This window comes from Vigna unguiculata, chromosome 4 (assembly GCF_004118075.2).
Source record: "Vigna unguiculata cultivar IT97K-499-35 chromosome 4, ASM411807v1, whole genome shotgun sequence".
Taxonomy (NCBI): Eukaryota; Viridiplantae; Streptophyta; class Magnoliopsida; order Fabales; family Fabaceae; genus Vigna; species Vigna unguiculata.
The window spans coordinates 12,966,770-12,990,579 of record NC_040282.1 but is presented as its reverse complement, the minus strand read 5'-3'; the positions used below and the strand labels follow the sequence as shown (position 1 = coordinate 12,990,579).

Here is a 23,810-nt window from a genome sequence, read left to right as displayed (position 1 = left end):
GGTGTTATGCTAATTGAGGGTGGTCATCCTGTTGCGTTTTTTAGTGAAAAATTAAATGACCTTCCTTGAACTATGTTACCTATGATAATGAGCTTTGTGCTCTCATTCGTGCCCTTAAAACATGGGAACATTAATTAGTCACTATCATTCATACTAATCATGAGTCACTCAAATATTTGAAGAGGTAAGGAAAATTGAACAAAATACATGCCAGTTGGGTGGAGTATCTAGAACAATTCCCTTACGTTATCAAACATAAAAGGGAAGTAATAATGTTATAATTGATGCATTATCTAGGAGACACACATTATTAGTTTCCTTGGGATCTCAGATATTAAGGTTTTATGACATAAAAGAATTGTATGAGCATGATGAAACATTTGTATCCACATATGCATCATGTCTTAAGAAGCCTTTGGATGGATTCTATCTTTTTGAGGGGTGTCTTTTTTATAAAGGAAAACTTTGTATACCTCAAGGATCCATTAAGAGGAAGCTTCTTATACAAGAAAGTCGTGGAGTGGGACTCATGGGCCATCATGAGGTTGTTAATGTAAGACTCGTGAAATTTAATTAATTAAATAAATAATTAGTTAATAAATGCGGGTCGTGGAAGCCTTTATGGCATTTAATAATGGTTGATGTGATGTGGAAAATTACTAGCTCACGTGGTTGAGAGTACTTGGTTTATGTGAGAGGACTTGGGTTCGAGTCCTATGTATGTCAATTATGAGTTATTTAATTATTATTGTTTTAATAATATGAATGTGTGTGTTAGGTAAGAATATAGTATTTGAGTTATGTTGGTTGGCAAGAAACATGAATTGGCTTGATGGTTTAGCATTGACTTAATATTTGCAAGGTTGGGGGTTCAAACCTTGGTGAGACCTAAATTAAGTTTTCTTTTTGCTAAACTTGATTTTTGGCAAGGAAGAGAGGAGGTAGAACACCAGCAGCCACGTTAAGGCATTCAAAGGGGCTGAAAAACAATCCCATAATGGTCTTGAATGACACTTATCACAAGCAAATTTCGTTTTATGCCATTAAACCATAATTAAGACCCAATTAAAAGGCTAATTGTGAGAGAGAGGAGGGTTTTTGAGTTTGCACAATTGGGGTATTGAGGGTTGTACGAATTCAGAGAGAAACAGTGAGTAGAGAGTGGGATTGAAGGGCTGGATAGCGGGAGAGCTTGAGGAGTTGTTGGAATTCAAGGAAAGAACGCAAGCGTGTCATTTTAAGCGAAGGAATTCCAGATTAGGGGAGTTCGTATTACTTGCTTTATATTGCAATGATATGCATGTATGATCTGATCACAATGAGATTGTGGAACCTGATTCTCTTGTTATACTTGCATTTCTGGATTTTTCCAGAAACTGCTTGGCAGCGCATGCCCTGCCGCCAGGCGGCACATGAGATTGTGCCAATTTCTGGGTTTCCTTTACGAACCGCCTGGCAGCGAAGGATGATCCGCCAGGCGGCGCAAACACTGTTACATTGTTTTGGTTGTTTTGGGCCTGTTTAGGGTATCTATGGTATTGTTGTGACGTTTGTATGTTTGAATGTGAATTTTACGAATATGATTGACTATGCATATCATGGGTACATCGGAAGGCATGACTTTTGATTTGAAGTTTTGGGGTTTAGGGTGCATGTTGGGGTGGTGATGGATAAACATTGATTCCGCAGTTTATGAATTTAACTATGTGATGGTAGTAATGTCAACCTAATCAAAGTATGTACTCTATACGATAGGTGAAAGTGAAATTATATAAGTATGATGCGGTATGTTGTGTTTGAGAATGCTATGGTTCACTTTCATCTGCGATACAAGCCTGGCATGAAGCATGTAATGAAATGAAGGAGTTCAACCACCGTATAATAATCTATTTATGTTGGAATGTATAATATTTGGGGCATGGACCTTAAAACTCAATAAAGTTGGATGTTGAATTGATAGAGCCAATATTTATCTGGAAGCTAGAATGGGAATAGCATGTACCACTGCTTAATTGATGTTATGCGGGTGAATTTGATAAAACAAGAAGTGTAGAGTGGTATGTGGTATTGATGTTAAAAAGATGGTATACTATTAAATGAGAAAATGCCAAGTGCAGTGTATGGAAGTGTATATCAATTTTATGAATATGTCTAATGTATGGGATTTATGTTTAGTAGATGGTGTAAATAATATGTACATGGTTTATGTTATTTTAAGAAGTGTGTGCAACATTGGTAAATTATTAATTGCATGATTAAATGGTGTGTATGATAATATAATGATAGAATCGCGCTTGGAGTGCCAGAATTATTCTATAATTTGGTGTGTGGTATGAATTGGGATCCTTTGGGATCTGTTTAAATGTTACAAACCAGTAGCCTTGCGCTACTGGTGTGGTGTCTGGCGGCGCGAGCGAGCCGCTAGGCGGACAAAACACAAATCAGTAGCAGTGGTCATTGATGACGCGTGGCGCCTGGCGGTAGGGAGGGTTTCGCCAGGCGGAATGGAATAGCAGAGGGGCTGGAAGGAGACTGGCGCCTGGCAGCGTGGGCAGGTGCGCCAGGCGGTGGTGGCGAGTGGCGCCCGGCGGCGTGGTGGAGTCCACCCGGCGGTGACGATGCAGTGATGATGTTGTAGGCGCGTGGCGCCTGGCGGTGTGTGATCCTCGCCAGGCGATTTGAACCTAGTGTGTGCCTGGCAACGTGGGATGCGCGCCAAGCAGTTTTGGTTCAGTGATGGTGCGCGAGGAAAGGTTTCTACACAGCTTTAGGGGATGTTCATGATGCGATGCTTTGGCTGGGGGCCAAGTTACGAGTGTAATCTTGTATTGGGGTAACACGTGACCACTCAAGGTTGTAGCCTGGTGGTTTAGGAAGTCCAGTGGAGTGTGCGAGTTATGGCTCGTACGGCGAGGTTTGGGTGATTGCCCTCTTTAGAGTGATTCTGATAGAGTTTTGGTAGTCTGGAACAGCTACAAACTTTATGTTTGTTTCGGGGAGCTCCACTTGGTGTCACGGTGAGATGCTGTGGTAAGGTTATTCCCACGTGTGGACTATCAGGTGGTGGCCTGTAGTCGGAGGGGCGAGTAGACACTCGTGCAGCAAAGATCAATCATCGTTCTCACCTAAAGGGTATAGAAATGATAGACGTCTAATGAAAGTATTGGAAGTGGAGAAGTAAGGAAAGAGGGAGAAGAATGCTAACCCGGGGTTTAAATATTTTGATGTTGTATTTCTTATTTTATTGGTTGGTTTTATTTAAATGAGCTCACCCTATCTGTGTGTGTGTGGCGATGATCATGTAACTTGTTACATGGGAGCAGATGTTGATGCAGGTGAGCGAACAGGTGCATAGAGACGGAGTGGGGATCTCTTGGGGATTTCCTCACTAGTTTATTGTATTTGGACTATGGTGTTATTGTAATAATTTTATAGATCATTTCAATTGTATTACAGTTTTAATGCGAAATATTTTATCTATTTTGGCGTGTTGAACTCAAGGTTTTAAATATTTCTCGCGTTTTGGGAAATTGATGATTAATAAATGAGGTTGTTTTATTGAAATTTATTTTTGTTTTATTTTAATAAGTAATTTCCGGCTAGGACGTTACAGTTAAAACCCTTTCTCTTTTGAAAATAAAATTTTATTGGCAAGACATGTGCGTAAATGTTCACAAGTATTTTTCTAGATGCATAGCTTGTTTACAAGCAAAGTCTAAAATAATGCCTCGTGGACTCTATAAACCTCTTCCTATAGTAAGTACCCATTGGGAAAACATTAACAAGGATTTTGTCCTAGGTTTACCAAGAACCCAAAGGGGTTATGATTCAATCTTTGTGATAGTGGATCGTTTTAAGAAAATGTCTCACTTCATACCCTACCATAAGGTAGACGATGCTAGTTACATCTCAAAACGCTTCTTTAAAGAAGTGGTTAGGTTGCCTAGTCTACCGAAAACGATAGTGTTAGATAGGGATGTTAAGTTCCTTAGCCACTTTTGAAAAGCTTTATAGGAAAAGCTAGGAACTAAACTTTTATTCTCTACCACATGTCACCCTCAAACTGATGGGACAAACTGAGGTAGTAAAACAAATCCTTATATACTCTATTGAAGGGTCATTCTTAGAGGAAATAAGAAGACTTGGGATGAAAATCTCCCTCATGTAAAATTCACTTATAACCGAGTAGTCCACAAAACTACCAACCTATCTCCCTTTGAAATTGTTTATGGTTTTAACCTTATTGTAAGACCCGTGGAAATTAATTAATTAATGCGAGTGGTGGGAACTTTGATGTCATTAAATGTTAAATGGTGTGATGTCAAAAAGTACTAGCTCAACTGGTTGAGAGTACTTAATTGTGTAAGAGGACTTGGGTTCAACTCCTATGTATGCCAATTGTGTGTTATTGAATTTATTATTATTTTGATAATGTATTTGATTCTGTTAAGTGAAGGTATAATCTTAGGATTTTGATGGCTATCACTAAATATGAGTTGGTTGAGTGATTGTGTAATGGATTGGCATTGGTATGATCACGGGTTCAAATCTTGATAAACATGAATTAAATCTTAATTCTTTTTGGGTAGAATCAGTGTATGCTTGAATGTGAAAGGGCAAAGGTAACTCTAGAATGAGGAGCAGCCAAGGGGCTGGAGAAAAAGTATAAAACCACTAAGTAATTACCCTTGAATGGAAATAAAACACACCATTAAGCCCATTTGTGTTTTAGCACTTAAAACCATAATTCAGACACATATAAAAGGGGAAAAGAAGGGTTTTGACAGTGCTGATAATTAACTTTTGAAAGGAGATTAGAGAGTGAGAGGTGAGTTTTGGTGTGCAAAGGGCTGAATTGGGAGAAAGACTGAAGCAAAGCATTGGTGAACAAAGAAACCTTCATTTTTTCCAATCTTAATCAAGAATTCCAGGTTAGGGGAAGTTGTTCTCTCGTGTGTATAAAGTGTATGATATGATTTTGCTTCTTGCTCTTCTCAAATGATTCCTGTGTGTTGGAAATTTTGTGTATGTGTGATGAGAGTAAGAATTGGTTGTTTGATATGGGTTGCAAAACCCTTTTATGTCTTATATGATTTTGGGGATGAGGGTTTAGGGTATTGTATGGTTGTTGTTGATTAAACCTCCACTTTTGGTAGTTTAAATGGATATAAAGCATGTTCATATGGTTTGATTGTTGAAATAGATTGAATGGGAATGATTAAACTGTATTTTGGCATGGTTTTGGCGAATTGTGTGCGTGAACAGAGATGAACCTCTGCAAGTTTCGCCCAAGCGAGTCCCTCTCGCTTAAGCGAGAGTTGCAGAATCTCGTTCTTGGTTTTGGTTCGCGTTTCTCGCTTAGGCGACCGGTGTCAGTGTTGAGCGACGGGTTTTCTCGCTCAGGCGAGGATGGCTCGCCCAAGCGAGATCGCAATGAGACTTGTGTGTGTTAAGTGCGAATCCTCGTCCAGGCGAGCAGTTGTGTGTGTTGAGCGAACGAAGGTCTTGCTTAGGCGAGAAGAGCTCGCCTAAGCGAGATGATGTGGTGAAGCCACGGTTTCAGACTCGCTCAGGGGAGGTGGGTTAGCTTAAGCGAGGCCGAGGGACTAGCTTGAGCGAAGACCACTCATTAGCCATGTTCATAACCTAAACATTTAAAACATTTATTTGAACTTGATTTAAGAAGATGCGGAAGGTTTATGATCCTTAATGGTGTGTTTGGAAGAGGCAATTTAAGAAGATAATTCATTTATTTTGGAGAATTTAAAATTCTTTCAAGAAAAATGACATGTTTTGTTGAGGATATTAAAAGGAAATTGAAATTGAGAAATTTTAAGAAGATATTTCAAATAATTAAAACAATAGAATTTGAAATTCACTCAAAAAAATAAGGAATTGAAATTTCCCGAGTTGTGCAATTGTTCATTGGTTAGGACATTAAAAGTTCACAAGTCCAAAAAGTCAAGTCGAGCAAAAGGTTGAAACGAGTCGGGTCGAACAGAAGGTGGAGACGAGCCAGGTCAGATAAAAAATCGATGAGTTAGGTTGAGCCGAAAGACGATACGAGTCGGCTCAAGACAAAGATCGAGCTGACTTGGCCCGAGACTAAGATTGAGTCAACCCAGCCTGAGACGAAAGTCGTGCTGAGCTTGCCCGGAACTAGCATCATGACAAGTAAGCTTGGGCCAAAGGTCGAGCAGGTCGAGCCTAGTCGACTCGGGAAGCAGGTTAAGTCGAGTTAGTCTGATCGAAGGTTGAGTTGAATTGAGTTAGTCTAGGTTAAAGGTCGAGACTAGTTAGCTTAGGTAGAAGTTCGACCTAAGTTAGTTTGACCTAAAGGTCGACCCAATTCGACCCAGAGCCCATATCGAGCTAAGTGGTGTCAAGCCTAGTTGGACCATAAAATAGAAATTAAATTGCTTTATCCAAACAAGAAAATTGAAATCTAAGATATTTTAATTATTTTATTCAAACTAATTATTTAAAAAATGAAGAGAATTTAATTACTAGGTATTTCAATTTATTATTATTGGTCAACTACATCATCCAAACACAAGGTAGGGTTTATTATGAAAAGTGACTACTCTTGAAACCTTGGAAGAATTCCTACCGAATCTACTCTTATTTTTATTATTCTAAGTTCAATCATGGCAGCTATTTCCATGACCATTTTTTTCTAGGAAATGTTTTTTTTTATTTGATTTAAATTTTAAAGCTTGATGAACTAGTTTTTGAAGAGAAAATTACTAATGCAATTCTACTATGTCTATGATGTTTCCATTAAGACCATTCATAAATATGGCAATTTTAGGCTTATCGTCTTCATGCAATTAAAGTTTCTCCTTGTTGAAGTAGTTGGAGATTCAATATGAATTTCTTCTGTAGTAAGGCACAAATCCACTGCGCATTAATTATGTTAAATGTCCCCAAGAGACCATGTACAACCTATTTTTTTTCAATTTTCATCAATGTTTTGTGTGACCAACTCATGGCATAGTCCTTAATTTCTAAGCTAGCCACCATAATACAAATCTCAGCCACATAAATCAAACCTTTAAATGAGACTGACAATAATTTGTAAGAGAACCGTTCCCAACACTACCGATATTCTTATAAATGTATGAACCGTCTATTGACTTTTACATACACTGCTATCACTAAAGGGTCCGCAAACATTCTTATGATTATAATTTGCCGTAGAATTTCACATGTTCCGGTTTCATAGGCCATGGAGAGTTGAAGTTGGTAACTGTGTTGATCAGAAAATCACAAAGCGAGTTGAGCACCTATGAAGTTAAATTGTATTTGTAATATACTTCGAGAAATATGGATCTAATTTACAATCCCTGCAAAACCACCTTGCTGAACAAACGTGCCCTTAAATACTGGACCACAAGTATCATAACATTGCAATGAAGTAAAAATGAACCAAAATGAACCCCAATCACAGGTCAATTACCAGGTTGAGAAGAAAAAATATTAGAAGTTTAGGGGTCCCTGGACAATGTAACAATACACAGGTCAGAGAAGGGAGAAAAAAAATGAAAGTAACTATATCTCACGTACATAGAGGAGCTTTATTTCTATCTCAAACAAAAATAGAGCATGCTTTCTGTTACTCCAACGAATTTGACATGATGAGACAACTTAAGCATTGACAATTATTGCCAACAATAATCTTTCCTGAAGTGAAAAATGAAACTTTAAAGCAGCTAGTTGACAACATCAAGAACCAGCTTGCGAGACTTTAGAACGGACCACCGCAGGCGGCGGTAATAGGCGGCTTGAAGTAATGCAAGTGATAGAACAAATATCCATTTAAATCCCATCTGCATATGGTAGCAATGTCCTTAGAAGACAAGGTATTTTCTTTATTGGTCTAAGATAAAATTGATAATAAAGGGAAACAAACCAGTTTTCTTTCCTCCATCTCTGGTTCGGCTGCCCAGGTCAGGAATGACACAATATCTTTACCCATCTGCAGCAAAACATAACCAAAGAAAATATTTAGCTTAGTTCTTCCCATGTTCATAGATAATCAAGGTGATAAGATTTTTACTGAAACCAATCATCAACAAACAAAAGAACCTGAGATTCTGTAGCAGGGGTGCCATCTTCATATTCAACAGCACCATCATTAAGCATTTTAGGCATAGCAATGGCCCCGCCGGGAAAGTAAGGATTATAGTGCAGTCCTTCTCTAATCTACATTATTATTAGAAGGATAACGTTATTCAAAATTTTCCCATTAAGCACAACATATTAGAAAGCTAAAAAAGTATAACGAAGTTCGCCCATTGTTAATATTGGATATAAAAGCAAGACCGACAACTGGAGTCACATATATAAATACAAAGAACATAGATTTGTCCTGTATATGCATAGATCACACACGATAATCGTTCTATGTTAAACATTGAGAAGAACTCTGTTTACCTAACCTACCATGTATGCATATTTTTATTCACTTTGGATTTGAACCACCAACCCATCATGTGGTGTACAGAAATTTCTATATATTACAACTTCCATAGAATGAGTAAAGTTATATTAACGATATGAACATCATAGTTTATTATTCCTTAAAAAGAATGTTTTTGAGAAGAACTTACCGAAACGCCAGCAGGAGGGTCACGATATCCGGTTAAAAGTGAAAACACATAGTTCTGACCATTGTGTCGAGCCTAAAATATCAAGGGTAAAATTATTTCTGATATAAAAAGCAATATAAAGTCTAAAGATGTTACTAACAGACTACAGTCATTACTTTGGTGATGAGACTAAGATCTGGAGGATAGGCTCCACCGTTAGCAAACCTAGCAGCGGCTTCATTTGCATATGGCTGAGGAAAGCGGTCACTGAGTTTACCAGGGCGTGTAAACATCTCACCCTCATCATTAGGGCCATCAACCACCTCAATCTCCGCTGCCATAGCCTTTACCTCTTCTTCTGTATAAGCGACACCAACCAAATCACGGTATGATATCAAAGACATGGAATGACATGAAGCACAGACTTCTTGATAAACTTGATGACCACGACGAATCCTACACATTCAAAAATCGGTTAAATATGGTAATACCTATATTAGTATAAATAGCTATATAGCATGCCTGTAAAATATTGAATTGAGCAAATGATAGGATAGAACAGAATGCAGTTCACAATATTATGAATCCTGGCCCAGAAAAATGTCCTGAAATAAAATTACATCCTAACAATCGTTGCATGATATTTTTAAGACAAATAAATGAACAATAACATTACTATTTGCAAATATACAAATAGGATTCAAACCCTATGAGATCCCTCGTATAGGCATTAAATTATAAATAAAGCAAGGGAGGAAGATTGAATGACTAATCCACAGTTGATAAAACTGAACATAAGAGCAATATCACAAAAAAGGAAAAGAATACACCTATAATTAACAAGTACTTATAATTCACCTTTAAAATGCAACAGGGACTAGTTTGACTGTACAAAGTCGCTAACTTCAAATCATATTGTTGAGCAAGAAAAAGAGAAAGGGAAATTTCAGGTCAGACTCACGAAGCATGATCATATGAACTGAGAATGCCCTTGTGAGGCCATGGATAGCTGGGACATGCCAGGCCATGCTCGGCTTCATCAGCTAATGCTGTTGTTGAAAAACTTAAAATCCCCGTGACACCGGCTCCTACTAATGCAAATGCTCGTAAGGAGTTACTGCCAGTAGAGTTGGCACCATCATTCTTTGAGATAACGGGTGACGTGAAAGAACTCTAAAATGAATGTAAAGTAGCTATTAGCAAATGAAACAATTGGATTGTTATATGGGAGGCACAATGTTTATATAGTCATAAGTTTTGTTATGAGATGCACACTATCAGCCACAAGCTGACATGGATGTCAATCACATCATAAACACTACCATGCTATACAGACACACATATACAGATATAGATAAATAGAAAGATGAACCTCATTAAAGAATATTATCATTTTACCATATAGAAACTGTCTCATTGCAAAATATCCCAAAATATGATGAAATTATATCTTTCAGTAAAGATATATTCACCTTTTCAAACCAACTTAACAAGTTTTACATGTTTTACACGACAAACAGTCTTATAAAAGAAAAACTAAGATGCATTAGTTTTAATATTTTATTAGTTGACTACCCTATAAAAATATTTTTTTCATAGTATGAGGTCATTCCTACTGAAGTGTCCATTTAAGTGTCCAAACTATATGGAGGCGTTAACTAAGGTTGTCAAACTCGAGAGCTTACGTAAACTCGTGAGAGGCTAGTAAACTCGAATCATAGACTCGAATCGTAAACTCGTAAGAGTTTACTTAAAAAAAAATTAAAATATCTATAAATAATATAATACTTTATTGTTATATGATTCTATAAGTAATTTTTTATTTTTCTTTTATAAAATATTATTATTATTATTACTATTAAATTATTATATTATATTTTTAAGTATTTTTATATTTTTCTAATATTATCATTATTTCATAATGATTTTAATTAGTTATATTACGTTTTATGTAAAACAAAACTGATTGATGTCCAAAAGCCAAAAGCCCATAACATAATAAAGAAAGGAACTACGGCAAAAAGGCCAAACTTTAAATGTCATTCCTAACCAAAAGCCAAAAGTCCCTAAACCCTAAATTTCACTCTAAGTAAACTTTACTTCTTCCCCCTTAGAAGCACAGCTCCAGTGATGCAGCACCAACACAGGAAGACCGTGACAGCAAGCCACCGATGAGACAAAAGTGAAGCAAACAACTAGAACGTAATTACACTGCATCAAAGATCGCACTTCGAGAGTGACAAGGCAAAGAGCAGGGAACCCTAACTGCGAGTAACAATGGAGGAGGACAAGAACGAACTAAGCTGGTTTCGGAGAAGAAACAATACTCTTTGGTGTATGTTTGGGTTTGAAGAAAAGTGACATGGACTCGCCAACTCGATTGCTGGATCGTGCGAGTTTACTTGAGTTCACTGAGTTCACTGCGTGTTTAGCGAGTTTGCTCAAGAAACGAGTTTACTCAAAAAACGAGTTTACTACGAGTTGAATCGCGAGTTTGATAACCATGGCGTTAACTACAGAATCCAAGGTAACAAAATTTTTTTTAATTGGACACCAATGAGAAGTGTCAAACACATGTTGAAAAAGTGTTGGTCTCATTTCAAATAGGAGAGACTTTTGCACTTCAAAGTTCCACCATACTAGTTTGAAAAATAGTCTTTCACTCTTTCTTATATGTCAAATAACGACTATAAGTCTATAATGCAAGATAGTTTCCATTAATTGGAATTGGCTATTTGGACCCAAAGACTCAGCAGTCCTAGTAAGAGGTTTTAAACAGTAAAGAACACATTACATTTAACATAAAATTTAAGAATGTTAGGTAAAGAAAAATGAAGAATGGTATGTCAATTGGACTAACTAGTATTCTTTTTGAAATTTTAAGTTTTTAGGGAGGAAGTATATAACATAGTTTAGTAAATCATTCAGCAATACAATGTGATCAAAGAAAATGTTATATGAGAAGAGGAACAATTTCATACCTACTTACAGGAATAAAGGGGACGAACAAAAGTGTGCAGATACAAGGATCAAGCTAATATGACACTGTAAGACTACGTAAAGAAAAAGGTTTCATATTGCAATTGCATTAATGAACTCATGATCACGTAGAGGAGTTATGAATCCAGCGCTATCATGGATGTGGTTACCATCACAACTGAGATGTTGCAGATGCATCAAATATGAGAACCAATTTTATGCCAATTAGGCTATACATCTGTTTCTTGATTTCATTGAAGATTCCGAAGGAAACAAATATAATTTTACATTTTCCTTTTTGAGGAAAAAAAGGAAAAATATAGGTTCATGCAAATTCACTTACACTTGAAAATAAGAATGTGAGTCAGTGATTCCAGTAAATAATATTATCTATGCCCCTCAACTATCGCCGAACAACACCAATTATAAGTCACTCTACATGCAATTTTGAAGCCAAACAAGATGCAGAACATAATATTTGGCGGCTTCATCACATAATTTGAGAGAACCTATCATCCTTGTCTGTTTTCAGCAAATTGTTTAAACCTCAGATGCTAAAGTGTTTTGTTTCTGAAGTAAATACCTCACCATTTACACATTCAGTCACCAAACCCCATGAGTTTATGTCAACACTCAAGAAAATATAGCAACTGAAATAAATATAACTAAACAAAATATCATGTGACACTTATTGAGGAGATTCCAAAAGTTCATAATCATATATGGTAGTTTGGTCACAAGGCTTAAATAAGAAAAAGAAAAGGATCAAATGGAGCATAGTCAAGATTATAAAGAAAAAGACTATAGTACAATGAGGTAGCATTAAAATAAATTATGATAGAATATAATAATGACTGATGTAGCCCAACCAAGCCCACCCAAACACTTGGCTTGATCATTATTGGTGCTGCATACATTAGCTCATTGCAAAAGTTTTTTATTATTATTAAAATTTACCATTGTTCATCTTCAATTGCTCATTTATAATTTAAGAAGATCTTCAAGTTTTTCAACAACAAACATTTTGAATGTGTAATAAAGCTAGAGTGAAGTCTATATACTATCTATGACTCTTAAAAGAAATTGATAAATCTTTTACATATTAGCAACAATGGTATGATGATATAGATAATAATTTCTAACATTATTGTCACATTACTCAAATGGAAAACAATATTGGTCAAATAGCAATTTAAAAAAGATAAATGATGTGCTCTAACATCTTCCAGACAAACTAATGTTCTCAATATTTTAAATTTGTTCACCAATTTTATATATTTTATTTTATTTGCTTTAATGGTCTCTATTTTATGTCCCATGTTGCAAGCACCAGAAAAATAAATCTTCCAAAACAAATAATCTTATCAAAAAGAGAGGGGTCGTGCTTACAGAAGAACAAGACTGGAGTTTCCTCCTCAATAACTGCCGAATAACACCTCCAGCCATCTCAGTTCAGACTGCAATCCATTCATATAAAAAAATACAGAAAGTAACTAAATACCTCCAACCAAGTATAAAAGATAAAATATATGGGTAATGACAAAGACAGCATCACCAAAAAGTGCAAATAAGTTAAAAGTAAATGTTATCAACTGTTTCTGAAATAGAATAAGAAGACTAAACCCAAAAATGAAAATTTGCAAGGAAAAGTACTAGCAAAATTTGTAATTCAGATTATAGTTAGATGATCTACCAAGAAAATCAACTTTTTCTCAGTTTGGATAAACTTTTAAGAATATAAAACATCCGGTAAAATGAATTAAGTTTCTCCTATAAGTTAAAATTAACTTAAGCAAATAAATTTTTGAAGAAGTTAAATCAGAAATCTTCCATGGACCTTTTTTGGACAAACTTCTCAATAAGGACCTCCATAAGTTAAGGCTAGCTTATGCATAGGATAATTTGTATAGGTTATCTCAAATAGTTCTCTAAATTTATAATTTATAACTTGTGCATCAAGCTAATTTCATTTGTTTTCTTCTTATTTTTATCTTTTAGAAGTTCTTATGGAGAAGTTTGATCAAACAGACACAAGGGCATAACTTAACCTTTAACTTATGATAGAAGTTTAAAGGTCTATTTGCATCAAATTTTCGAAAAACCCTTGTAGAAGAAGAATGTAAGAAGAAAAAATTTATATATATATATATATATATAGAGAGAGAGAGAGAGAGAGAGAGAGATTCTAGAAAGTAGCTCATGGAGAATCCTTTTTCTATTTTATTTTTCTTCTTATTTTCTTCTACTATAATTTTCTCTCAAAATGTTTACCAGAACAGGTCCTAAGTCATTTTACCTTCTTATTTTCTTAAAGTAAAAGTGTCTATATAAAAGTTTATCCAAGAAAAACCTTACCCTCTTTATCCCATATATTCTAATTCTTGGTAAAAAACATTTACAACAAGATCGAGAAAGTAGTAGACAAGACAAGACCAAGCACAAGTATGCACACGACGAAAGACAGACTAATTTTAAAAAACATCGTTAATAACTACACACAATAAGTTTTACGGTTTAACTGACATCATCCCTCAGTGCTGATCTCAAACAACTGAAAGTACAGAGCTTTTTGAATCGGAAAAGAAAACATTACCTAAAAGGTGCAAAATGTATCTAAATCGTGTATTTTCAGCCATTTTCAGCACCAAATATGCAACTAAACACAAATTAAGGTCTCAAGAATAAAACAAACACACATAAAGGGCCAATAAATAGATAGTTACATAAGCAGAAAAAACAGCAACACCATAAACCCATATCACCAAGCAACACATTCAAATGAAATCTTAATAGGGCATATATTTTTCTGCAGCAACACAAAAACCAGGAAGCTCGGTTCAATTCAGAAAATGAAACTTCGTGGACCCAAATGGGATGTAATAGAAAGAAAACAGATATCAAATTGTTGCACGTGCAAACAGATATCAAATTGTTGCACGTGCAAACAGATATAGGGAGATGAAAATTGTAAAACCCGTAATTAAGAAGTAGGTAACAGATCCGAGTTGCAGTGATTGCTGAACATTTAAAAGACAGAAAACAAATTAAGTAAAAAAAAAATGGGAAATGAAGAGATAGAGAAAAAGGGACTTACGAAACGAAAGCTCTCGATTGGGAACTGAGGATCTAAGGAGGAATAAAGAGAAAGTGCAGAAGAAACAAGAAGAGAGAGAAACTGCGAAAGAGAAGCTTTGAGACACACACGCTTCTAATGTTGCAACCACGAGAATCGCTCTGTGCTATTGGGCCTTACTCGCAGGCCTTATTTGGATTTTTGTTACCATTTATTTTTTTTCTTGGCGTATGTCAGCTACAGCTTCCTCAATGGTGGAAGGGTTAAAAACTAATATATTTTTTTCTTTAATAAATATAGGTAATAATTAGATTAAAGTTGTATTTGATCATATTAATTATTGAAATAGTTTAAATAAAATTAAATTTATTATATCAAAATTATAATTTTTTTATTGTATTAAAAATAAAATATATCAATACTTGTTATATTAACATATTACTAATTTTTTTTAATATGTTTTCTTTAAACATTTTTATAATTATTCATTATAGATCCACACATGTATGGCACCCTGCCTGTAAGACCCTAGAAAATGGCGTTTTAAAAGTGATAGTGGTTTAAAAATAGTGAGACTCGATTATTTAAATATTAAAAGGTTTTAGTATAAATAGAATTGTTATAAACAAGTTTCATTATTTTAAAACACACCATCTCTCTAAGAAACCACTTTTCTAGAGTTCTCTGACTTCTCTCTAGAGGTTCTGTCTCTCTGCTCGTCTGATTGAAGAGCCGAGACTGTAGGATTGATCCTCTCGGCGAGCTCTTCAAATTGGACCGATCAGTTTCTCCGTTCGCGTAAGTTGAGTTTCCACTCTCTTTTTTAGTCTTTTTCTGTATTATGTTGCATGCAAGCCCTCTTCTGCTTGCATGCGATGTTTTAATCATCAGTATGAGTCTCTACTGATCAGTGATCATAACGGTATGTCCTGATCGTTCTTGTGATGTTTCTATGTGTAGATAGAGCATCCTGTGGAGTTAGAGGTGTTGACGTTTTTAAGGCGTTGACGTTTATAAAGTTGTCTAAACATGATAACAGGTAAGGGAAGCTAACTGTTTTACTTGAATTTCATCTAGAAATCATTCTAATGACTTTGAATTGCATGATTGATTGTTGTATGAGTGCTTGAATTGCGTAATTTAGTGTATGCTTGGATTGTGCTAGATTTCTTTGCTGTTGCATGTGAGAACAGATTGGGAATCTGGTATTTTCGCCTAAGCGAGCAGCTCTCGCCTGAGCGAAAACACCAGAAACTCATCCCCTGTTTCTGCGCGAGATCTCGCCTAGGCGAGCCAGTCTCGCTTGAGCGAGAGTCACTCCCGTCTAAGTGAGACACCTTAGCCTGAGCGAGAATTCACCCAGAGTTTGGGTTGTTCTCTGTTTTGAGCCTCGCTCAGGCGAGAATGACTCGCCTAAGCGAGAGAGCCTTTTGCCTAGGCGAGACCTTCTAGCTTGGGCGAGACCCCTGTAGTTGAGTGTTATTTCTTTGTTTCTAATGGATGAAGCTATGTTTGAATGTTAAAATATGAACTTAGTTATGATATGCATGAATTGTTGTGACTGGTAATATGTGTGGTGAAATTGCATGAAGTTGGAATATGAGAAGAAGTGGTTGAACTAGGATTTCAAGGGAAATTCTAAGAGGAATGTTTTAGTGTATGTAAGGACATAAGGACTCAGTTTTGGTTGGTATCCTGGCGCTCCTAGTAACCATTAAGACTCATGTAGAGTATGATGGATTACGTCGGGGGGAGTAGTAGGAGGTCCTGGTCTATGGACCCGATCCGCCATAGAGGTGATGGGACTTACCTTGGGAGTGGTTGGGTGATAACCCCTTGTGTCCAAACTCTGCAGAGTTTGGGAACCGTCGCAGGTGCAAGCCACCAAGAGATCCGATGTCACTTACATAATCCGGATATTGAGTCTAGAGTCATGTAAATGTGTTGTGGTGGTCTATATGATTCTGGTGATAATGAGAAAGATTGCATGGTTTCAGTTTATAATTGAACTGCATGATTCCTTAATCAGATTAGCTTACCCTTGCTTTTTGTGTTCCTGTCTTGTGTTGTATGTTTCCTTTTGTGATGATCACCTATTCGGTGGGAGCAGATATGGTTGCAGTATCAAAGGCACTTCTGGAGGATGAAAAGCCATCGTGTTAGTGTTGAAGAGGAGGTTTCCAGTGGGAGCTTTAACAGTGGTCGGTAGTACAAAGTTTATTAGTTTAGTTTAAGTGTATAAGTGATATATTTTTATAGTCATACCTTTTGTAAGACTGTATTAATATATTGGGTACACTGGATTATCTGTTTTGGAACTATGATGAAACTCCCTATTTTTATTAGTTTTAAGCTGCTGAAATTGGGATGTTACACTGCCCTCCTTTATTTTTCATAAACACTTTATCAGACTACATTTGATTTTTAGGTATGATGTTTGTATATGAAATATGTGTTTCGTACTATTGGTATATGATACGGTGATATGTTAAATGTTGAAAATATATGATATTATATATTGAACATAGATAGAAAGAAAACTCAACGGTGATATGAGGTGCAATTGATAAATTTTATTGTAGATAAAATCGATGGGATATGACTTCATATTAGACATGATTGACTAAATTAAAGAAGTAACAAGTATCAAGAATATTTGATAATCAAAAAGTCTAAAAAAAAAGTTGCAAAGCACAAAGAAATAGAGGAAAGTTATCAAGAATTAAAATCATCTATAGAGACATCTAGTACAAAAAAGTAATACTGGTTATGCACATTGAAACAAGTAACAGTTTATGATCTATTTAGATTCCAGCCACAATTTTTAAGTGTGCAAAAAATGTGTATTTCATTGTAAATTCTAAAACATATATGGTCATACTAATAAAAAATAATTGTTACGTGTGTCTCATGACTACTTTAATGGAGTCATGAAAGAGATTAGTATCAACTTCATACCTTTTTCTATCTATGATGAAAAGAATAGAAAATTGATAAGTTAAACCAACAAGACACTACAATTAGCTATAGATCAGTGAAATGTTTTTATGGTGTGGCTAAAGACGTTTTAGTTAGAGTTCACAAATTCATGTTCCCAATAGATTTTGTAACCATTTGAAGATCAGAGTGCATGATGATGAAGTAAATTTTAATATCATTGAAGCAATGCAGCATCCTAAAGAAAAACAACAGTGTTTTTTGCTAAATGAAGTGGATGAACTTTTTCTAGCAACAAATTGTAAAGACAAAGACCTAGATGATGAGAAATAAAAGGAAGTTAATGACTGTTTGAAGTATTTGGATTTAGAAAAAGAACTTCCTTTGAATTAAGAAGAAGATGAAAAAGTGTTGCATGAAAATGTATCAAAAGATCAGAAGCTAAAGATGAATGTGTTGTCTCCACATATAAAATATATTTTTTCTTGAAGAAGGAAGGAAAAAACTAGTGGTGATTAATAGTCCTTAATATGTAGTGGAAAAAGAGAAGTTGATTGCAGTTCTTAAAGTCAATAAGAATGCATTAGGTTAGGATCTATTTGATCTTAAAATCAATAGTCCTTCATACTACGTGCATATGATTCATATGACACAAGACTACGACCTGTAGCTCAACCTCTTAGGAGATTAAATCCTTATGTTAAAGAAGTAGTAAAGAAAAAAAATTTAGAGTTGTTGGAGCCATTAATGATCTACCCTATTTTTGATAGTAATTAGATTAGTCTAGTCCAAGTAGTGCCTAAAATAGAAGGTATGGCAATTGTGCACAATGATAACAATGAGTTAATTATACAACCATATTATTTTATATTCAGAAGATCTAGATAAAATAACTTGTACTTATCCATTTAGTGTGCTTGCTTAAAGAAAAATGTCTTTTGGATTATGCAATGCACCAACTACTTTCCAAAGGTATATGTTGTCCACATTCTCATATCGTATTGAAAACTTCATTGAGGTATTTAGGGATAACTTCTTAGTCTTTAGACCTTCATTTGATGATTGTCTCAAGAATTTGGACACAACCCTCAAGAAATGTATTGTTATTAATCTTATGCTAAATTAAGAGAAGTGTTACTTCATGGTAACTGAAGGCATTGTTCTAGAAAGCAAGCTCTACTACAAAAGGCATCAATGTTGACAAAGCTAAATTGGAGGTTGCTAAGAAACTCCCACCTCTGGTGAATTTGAAAGCATAAGAAGCTTTCTTAGACATGTAGGATTTTACTAGTAGATTGTCACTGCACCTGATTGGAATTTGTGTTTTGAATTAATGTGTGATACTAGTGATTATGCATTAGGAGCAGTGTTAGGATAGAAGAAAACTAAAAATTTTCATGTTATACATTACGCTAGCAAGTTGTTAAATGAAGCTCAAGTCAATTATGCCACCATTAAAAATAGAAATGTTAGTTATAGTGTATGCCTTTGAAAATTTTTAGATCATATTAGATTGACTCAAAAGTAATTATGTCTACAAATCATGTTGCAATCAAATACTTGTTGCAAACCTAGTTCTAAGCCTAAACTAATCATATGGGTGTTTCTGTTGCAAAAATTTGATTTGGAAATTAAAGACAACAAAGGTTACGAAAACTTAGTAGTAAACCACCAATCCAGATTGGTGAATGAAAAGATAAAACCAAAAAAAGGTTGAGATTTAGGAGAAATTTCCATATGAGAAGTTACTTTTGATGTAGAATAGTCCTTAGTTTGCTACCATAGAAAATTTCAAGGTTGTAAGTCATTCTTGAAGATTTTACTTAACACAAAGAAACAAATGTATAATTAAGGGTATGATAAGATGAAAAATACCTTATAGATCTAAGAAAATTTTCAAATATCAAACTAGTCGAACGGTGAGGCATAATGAAAATTATTTTAGAAAAAACAAAAGTTCTTTAAGTGAAACAAAATATATGGATTAAAGAGAATAAATAGTTGAATTTTTTTTATATTACTTATTCAATAAAAGGTTTATACAATTAAACACTTGAAATTGAGAGGTCAAATATTCTTGTTCGAAAAAAGTAAACAATAAACAAAAATATTTAAAAAGAGTACAAATAATCAACTGTGATACCTAAAAACTATTTTATTTATTATAATTGATAATACAAAGTTTCAACATAATCACACAAAGATTGTAACAAGAGAGAAAATACCTTTCTGAGATATGTGTGGATTTTGTGAATATAGAACAAATCAAACAATCAAAATAGAGAAATAGAGGAAGAAAAAGTGTATAGCTTAAAAAAAGAAGGTTTATTATAAAACTAAAACTAAAAATGTAATATATGTGTGTGTGTGTCTATGTGTGCATGTGCATGTGTGAATGCGTGTGTGTGTGGGCGGGTGTGGGTGTGTGTTTGTGTGTGTATGTGTGTGTGTAAGTATTTTAGGTCATCTAATAAAATCAGTACTTTAGCAATTTGAACGAGGTTAAGGATGAAGAGAGGGATTGGTATTGGAAATGGGTTGGGGATGGGAGAGATATGTACATGCCCATACTCGTCCCTATACCCAATTGATCTAATATTTGTAAAAATGAGAACAAGTTTGAACAATATCCATGGGATGAGTTTACTTGTCATCTCTACATGGAGTTGTTTATTGAATTTTTTATGTGGGGTTTTTTTTATATTTTTATTTAATTTTATTAGTATACATTTGATACTTTGACTTCTGTTCATACATGGATTTGATTTTTAAGCCTTTAATGTTATATGCTTTGGGTTTTATTATTTCTTTTGCGTTTCTATTATCTTTGGCATGTTTAATTTTATTTTACTCTTGTTTCTATTTTTATTATTTCTTTTGTGTTTCTATTATCTTTAACATGTTTAATTTTATTTTACTCTTGTGTCTATTTTTGGTATTGACTGCATTAGTGGTGGTTTACCTCCTTATTATGTCCCCATTGAATGAGAACGAGGTGAAGCTACTTAAAGAAAGAACATGGGATTGTATCAAGTGAATATGACCCTTCAAAACTAGCTTACCACCCAAAATGGGGTTAATCCTTTGATAGGCTAATACTTTTATACCTTCAGAATTGGATGACTTCAAGATCCAAGTAAAAACTCATGAACTATCTCTTTCTTCTAATTATTCTTGTCTAATTAATATGTTAAGGAATTCACTCAATTTTTATGCATACGACTCTGTGTGTTAGAAGATTATTAAAAATCCTGGACAATTAATTAATTAAATTATTATCATTATAACATGTAACTTAAATACTTTAGGTTTGATCTCATTAATTGATTCTAACTATACTCATATTTGAAGGGTATAGGTCATTTTTGTATACCTCTTTCTTTGCTAGTGTGTGTGTGTGTGTTGTTAGTTTCTGAGTATTCTTTCTCCTCTTTCTCTAACAACTAGTATCGAGAGCCAACAAGACCAATGGTGTAAGACCCGAGGAATTTAAGTAATGAAATAAATCATTATTTAATAAATGCGGGTAGTGGGAGCCTTTATGACATTAAATGCTAACTTTCATAATATGGAAAAGTACCAGTTCAAATAGTCAAGAGTACTTAATTGTGTTGAAAGGACTTGGGTTAAAGTCTAGTGTATGCCAATTTTGTGATTATTTTGATTTTATTATTTTATGATATGTGTGAGCATGATAAGGGATTATAAATACCTAGATTTATAGGAATTATCATGAAACATGAATTGGTTGAATGGTTGTGCATTGACTTGGTAATTACAAGGTGGTGTGTTTGAACCTTGACTAATGCAAAATAAGTTCCTTTTTGTCAAAATTCTTTTTGGCATGGGTGAAAAAGGTAAAAAACCCTAGCTGTCCCAGGAGGTCGCCAAGGAGGTTGGAAATACACCAATAATGGTCTAAGGAGAGAGTGTGGTTTTGGAGGCTGAAACTGTTGAGTGCAATGAGGAGAGGTTTACAGAACAACAATCATGTCTGTTGAGTGTGAAAAAGGGAGGAATTGAGGGAGGAGCTAAGGAGACTTGTGGTGATCAAGGAAGGAGCTCTAAGAACCATTAAATTGAGCAAGGAATCCAGGTTAGAGGAGTTCCATATCTTGAATTAAATGTTAATTATATGACTTTGTCCTGTGTTTGAGGTTGGAAATGCCTTGTCTGCCAAATTTGTTTTAATTTCATCGCGTTTTTGGACTTCTACCAAAAACCGCTTGGCGACGTTGATGGCTCGCCAGACGACGCATGCTCCAAAACCCATTTTCTTGGTTTTTCCAGATGAACTGCTTGGCGGCTGGGTGCTGCCCGCCTGGCGACGCGAACTGGTTTTCAAGTTGGTTGTCTTTTTGAGTTTTTTGTGATGTTGATGTTGTCTGGATGAAGTCTTGATGTATGGTCGAGTGAATTTTTATGTGATTGGATATATGCAAGTAATTTCTTTATGATGATGGTATGAATCTTGCATGAATTTAGGGTTAGGGTTCATAATGGAATTGGGGATGAATAAACGTGATTTCGAATTATGATTTATGATATGGTTCATGAAAATAATCTAAAATTGAACAAGCATGGTCTCGGTATGATGTTAAACATTAAAATTTTGTCGAAACATGTACTAGAATTGGTAATTGGGGGTTTTAGGCTTTGAACTGGTCCGGGGAAAATTTGGGCAGAACCCATAATTGTATGTACCGCCTAGCGGCGCATGAACTGCCACCAGGTGACACATTAGGACAGTGGTGTATTTGTTTGTTGTTCTGTGATTCACGTTCTTAGAGGTCTATTGGGTGATTTTTCATGCATAATATGAGTTAATTGGTAGAGGATGTATGAAGTAAATGTATATAAGTAAGTGATCGAGGTCGTACCCGACCAAATAAAACATTTAAATGCAATACTCATGAGTTAACCCAAGGTCGTCTCCCAGTGACCATTGTTTTCACTCAAAGGTTCCAGATTGCAATTCAACACAAAGGGGGGGGGGTTGGCAAATTCAGATTTTAGAATTATGAAAATATATTTCAACAGTTTTGCAAATGTTAATAAAACGGATTAAATACAATATTGACTTCCTTGAATTTGAATGCAATCTCACTCATCACAGGTCACATTTTTAGGGTTTTGGTCTCACCCAATCCACTCGTTCAGACCCACTAAGTGAGGGTTAAAAACGTGTTTCAATATACAATTAAGCAATGCATACATTCATTCATTTGTGGCAGTCAACCCAATTCATTAAGCATGAACGAAATCACCCAAGAACAACTAACCCAATCTGTAATTAAGCATTAACAGAATAAAAGTAACCATTCATCACAAAATTAAGATGAAGAGAGGCAAAACACGAATTCAAAACAAAACCTCAAAGTTCAATTGCATCTCCTTTAAGTAGTCAATACCTAAGTTAGAAAGCCATGAAATTCGAATTACAAACCACAGGTAAACGAAAATACATCACCATTATGAAGAAAACGACTGCAATAGTGTGCAAATTGCTCAAAAATGTTCTATCAAAAAGCTAAAAATGGAGAATGGGGGGGGGGGGGAGTGGTGGTTGCCCATGAAAGAGAAGACCTAAAACGTGGTCACATCAATTATGCCACTCCTATTTACAAAAATGCCACTCAGGACTGCAAAATTAAAAAAGTACTATGCTGGTCAATCGAATTACAAAAATGCCACTATGGGCTAAAATTGCTGGCCCAATAAAGTGGACGACTGACTAACATGGTGCAGACGTGGTAATGATGTGCCAAACGTGGGAAAATTTAAAACATGTTTCAGCACACCATAACACAAACAGAAAGGGTGAGCTCATAATAAATTAACACATAAGTTAATAAAATCAAAACACCCAATCAAATTATTCTAGTTTGTTCTTGGCCAAGACCTTAATACCCCAAGGCTTTTCAACCTTCAAATCACACAAATAGTTAACCTTGGACTCAGGATTTATGATGCTCATACGAACCTTTCCACTCGTAGTCCTGCTCTACAAATCTCACCGCTCGTAGTCATGCTCTACGGACCTACCCGCCCGTAGTTCAACACACGTGATCCACCAACATGAACCTCCCCGCTTGTAGCATCTCTCAAGTGTGAACATGGAATATACAAACCTACCCGCTCGTATCCCCACACGAGAGTAATATGATATGAACCTTCCCGTTCATATCATCACGTGTTAACCACCATCCATGAACCTACCCGCTCATATC

General features: G+C 35.2%; 1 protein-coding gene across 2 annotated transcripts; it reads right to left on the bottom strand.

Moving 5' to 3' along the window:
- Positions 1-7,365: 7,365 nt before the first annotated feature.
- Positions 7,366-14,814, bottom strand: LOC114182130 (cytochrome c1-2, heme protein, mitochondrial). 2 transcript variants are annotated; one of them, XM_028068905.1, is made up of 9 exons: positions 14,665-14,790; positions 14,545-14,587; positions 12,960-13,027; positions 9,553-9,764; positions 8,768-9,047; positions 8,613-8,684; positions 8,089-8,205; positions 7,913-7,978; positions 7,366-7,829 (listed from the first exon to the last, which is right to left on the bottom strand). In XM_028068905.1, exons 3-9 carry the CDS (start codon positions 13,014-13,016, stop codon positions 7,713-7,715), a joined length of 921 nt encoding a protein of 306 aa, XP_027924706.1. In that variant the 5' UTR covers positions 13,017-13,027; positions 14,545-14,587; positions 14,665-14,790; the 3' UTR covers positions 7,366-7,712. The 2 variants fall into 2 exon arrangements, with proteins under 2 accessions (XP_027924706.1, XP_027924705.1); XM_028068904.1 differs by lacking the exon at positions 14,545-14,587 and having other exon boundaries at positions 14,665-14,814.
- Between the last annotated feature and the right edge of the window lie 8,996 nt (positions 14,815-23,810).

Coding starts and splice junctions, on each gene's coding strand:
- LOC114182130 (XM_028068904.1), bottom strand. CDS start 13,016: ATGGCTGGAGGTGTTATTCGGCAGTTATTGAGGAGGAAACTCCAGTCT. Junction 8,685..8,767: donor ATCTTAGTCTCATCACCAAA/GTAATGACTGTA, acceptor TTGATATTTTAG/GCTCGACACAATGGTCAGAA. Junction 8,206..8,612: donor ACCCTCCTGCTGGCGTTTCG/GTAAGTTCTTCT, acceptor ATAATAATGTAG/ATTAGAGAAGGACTGCACTA.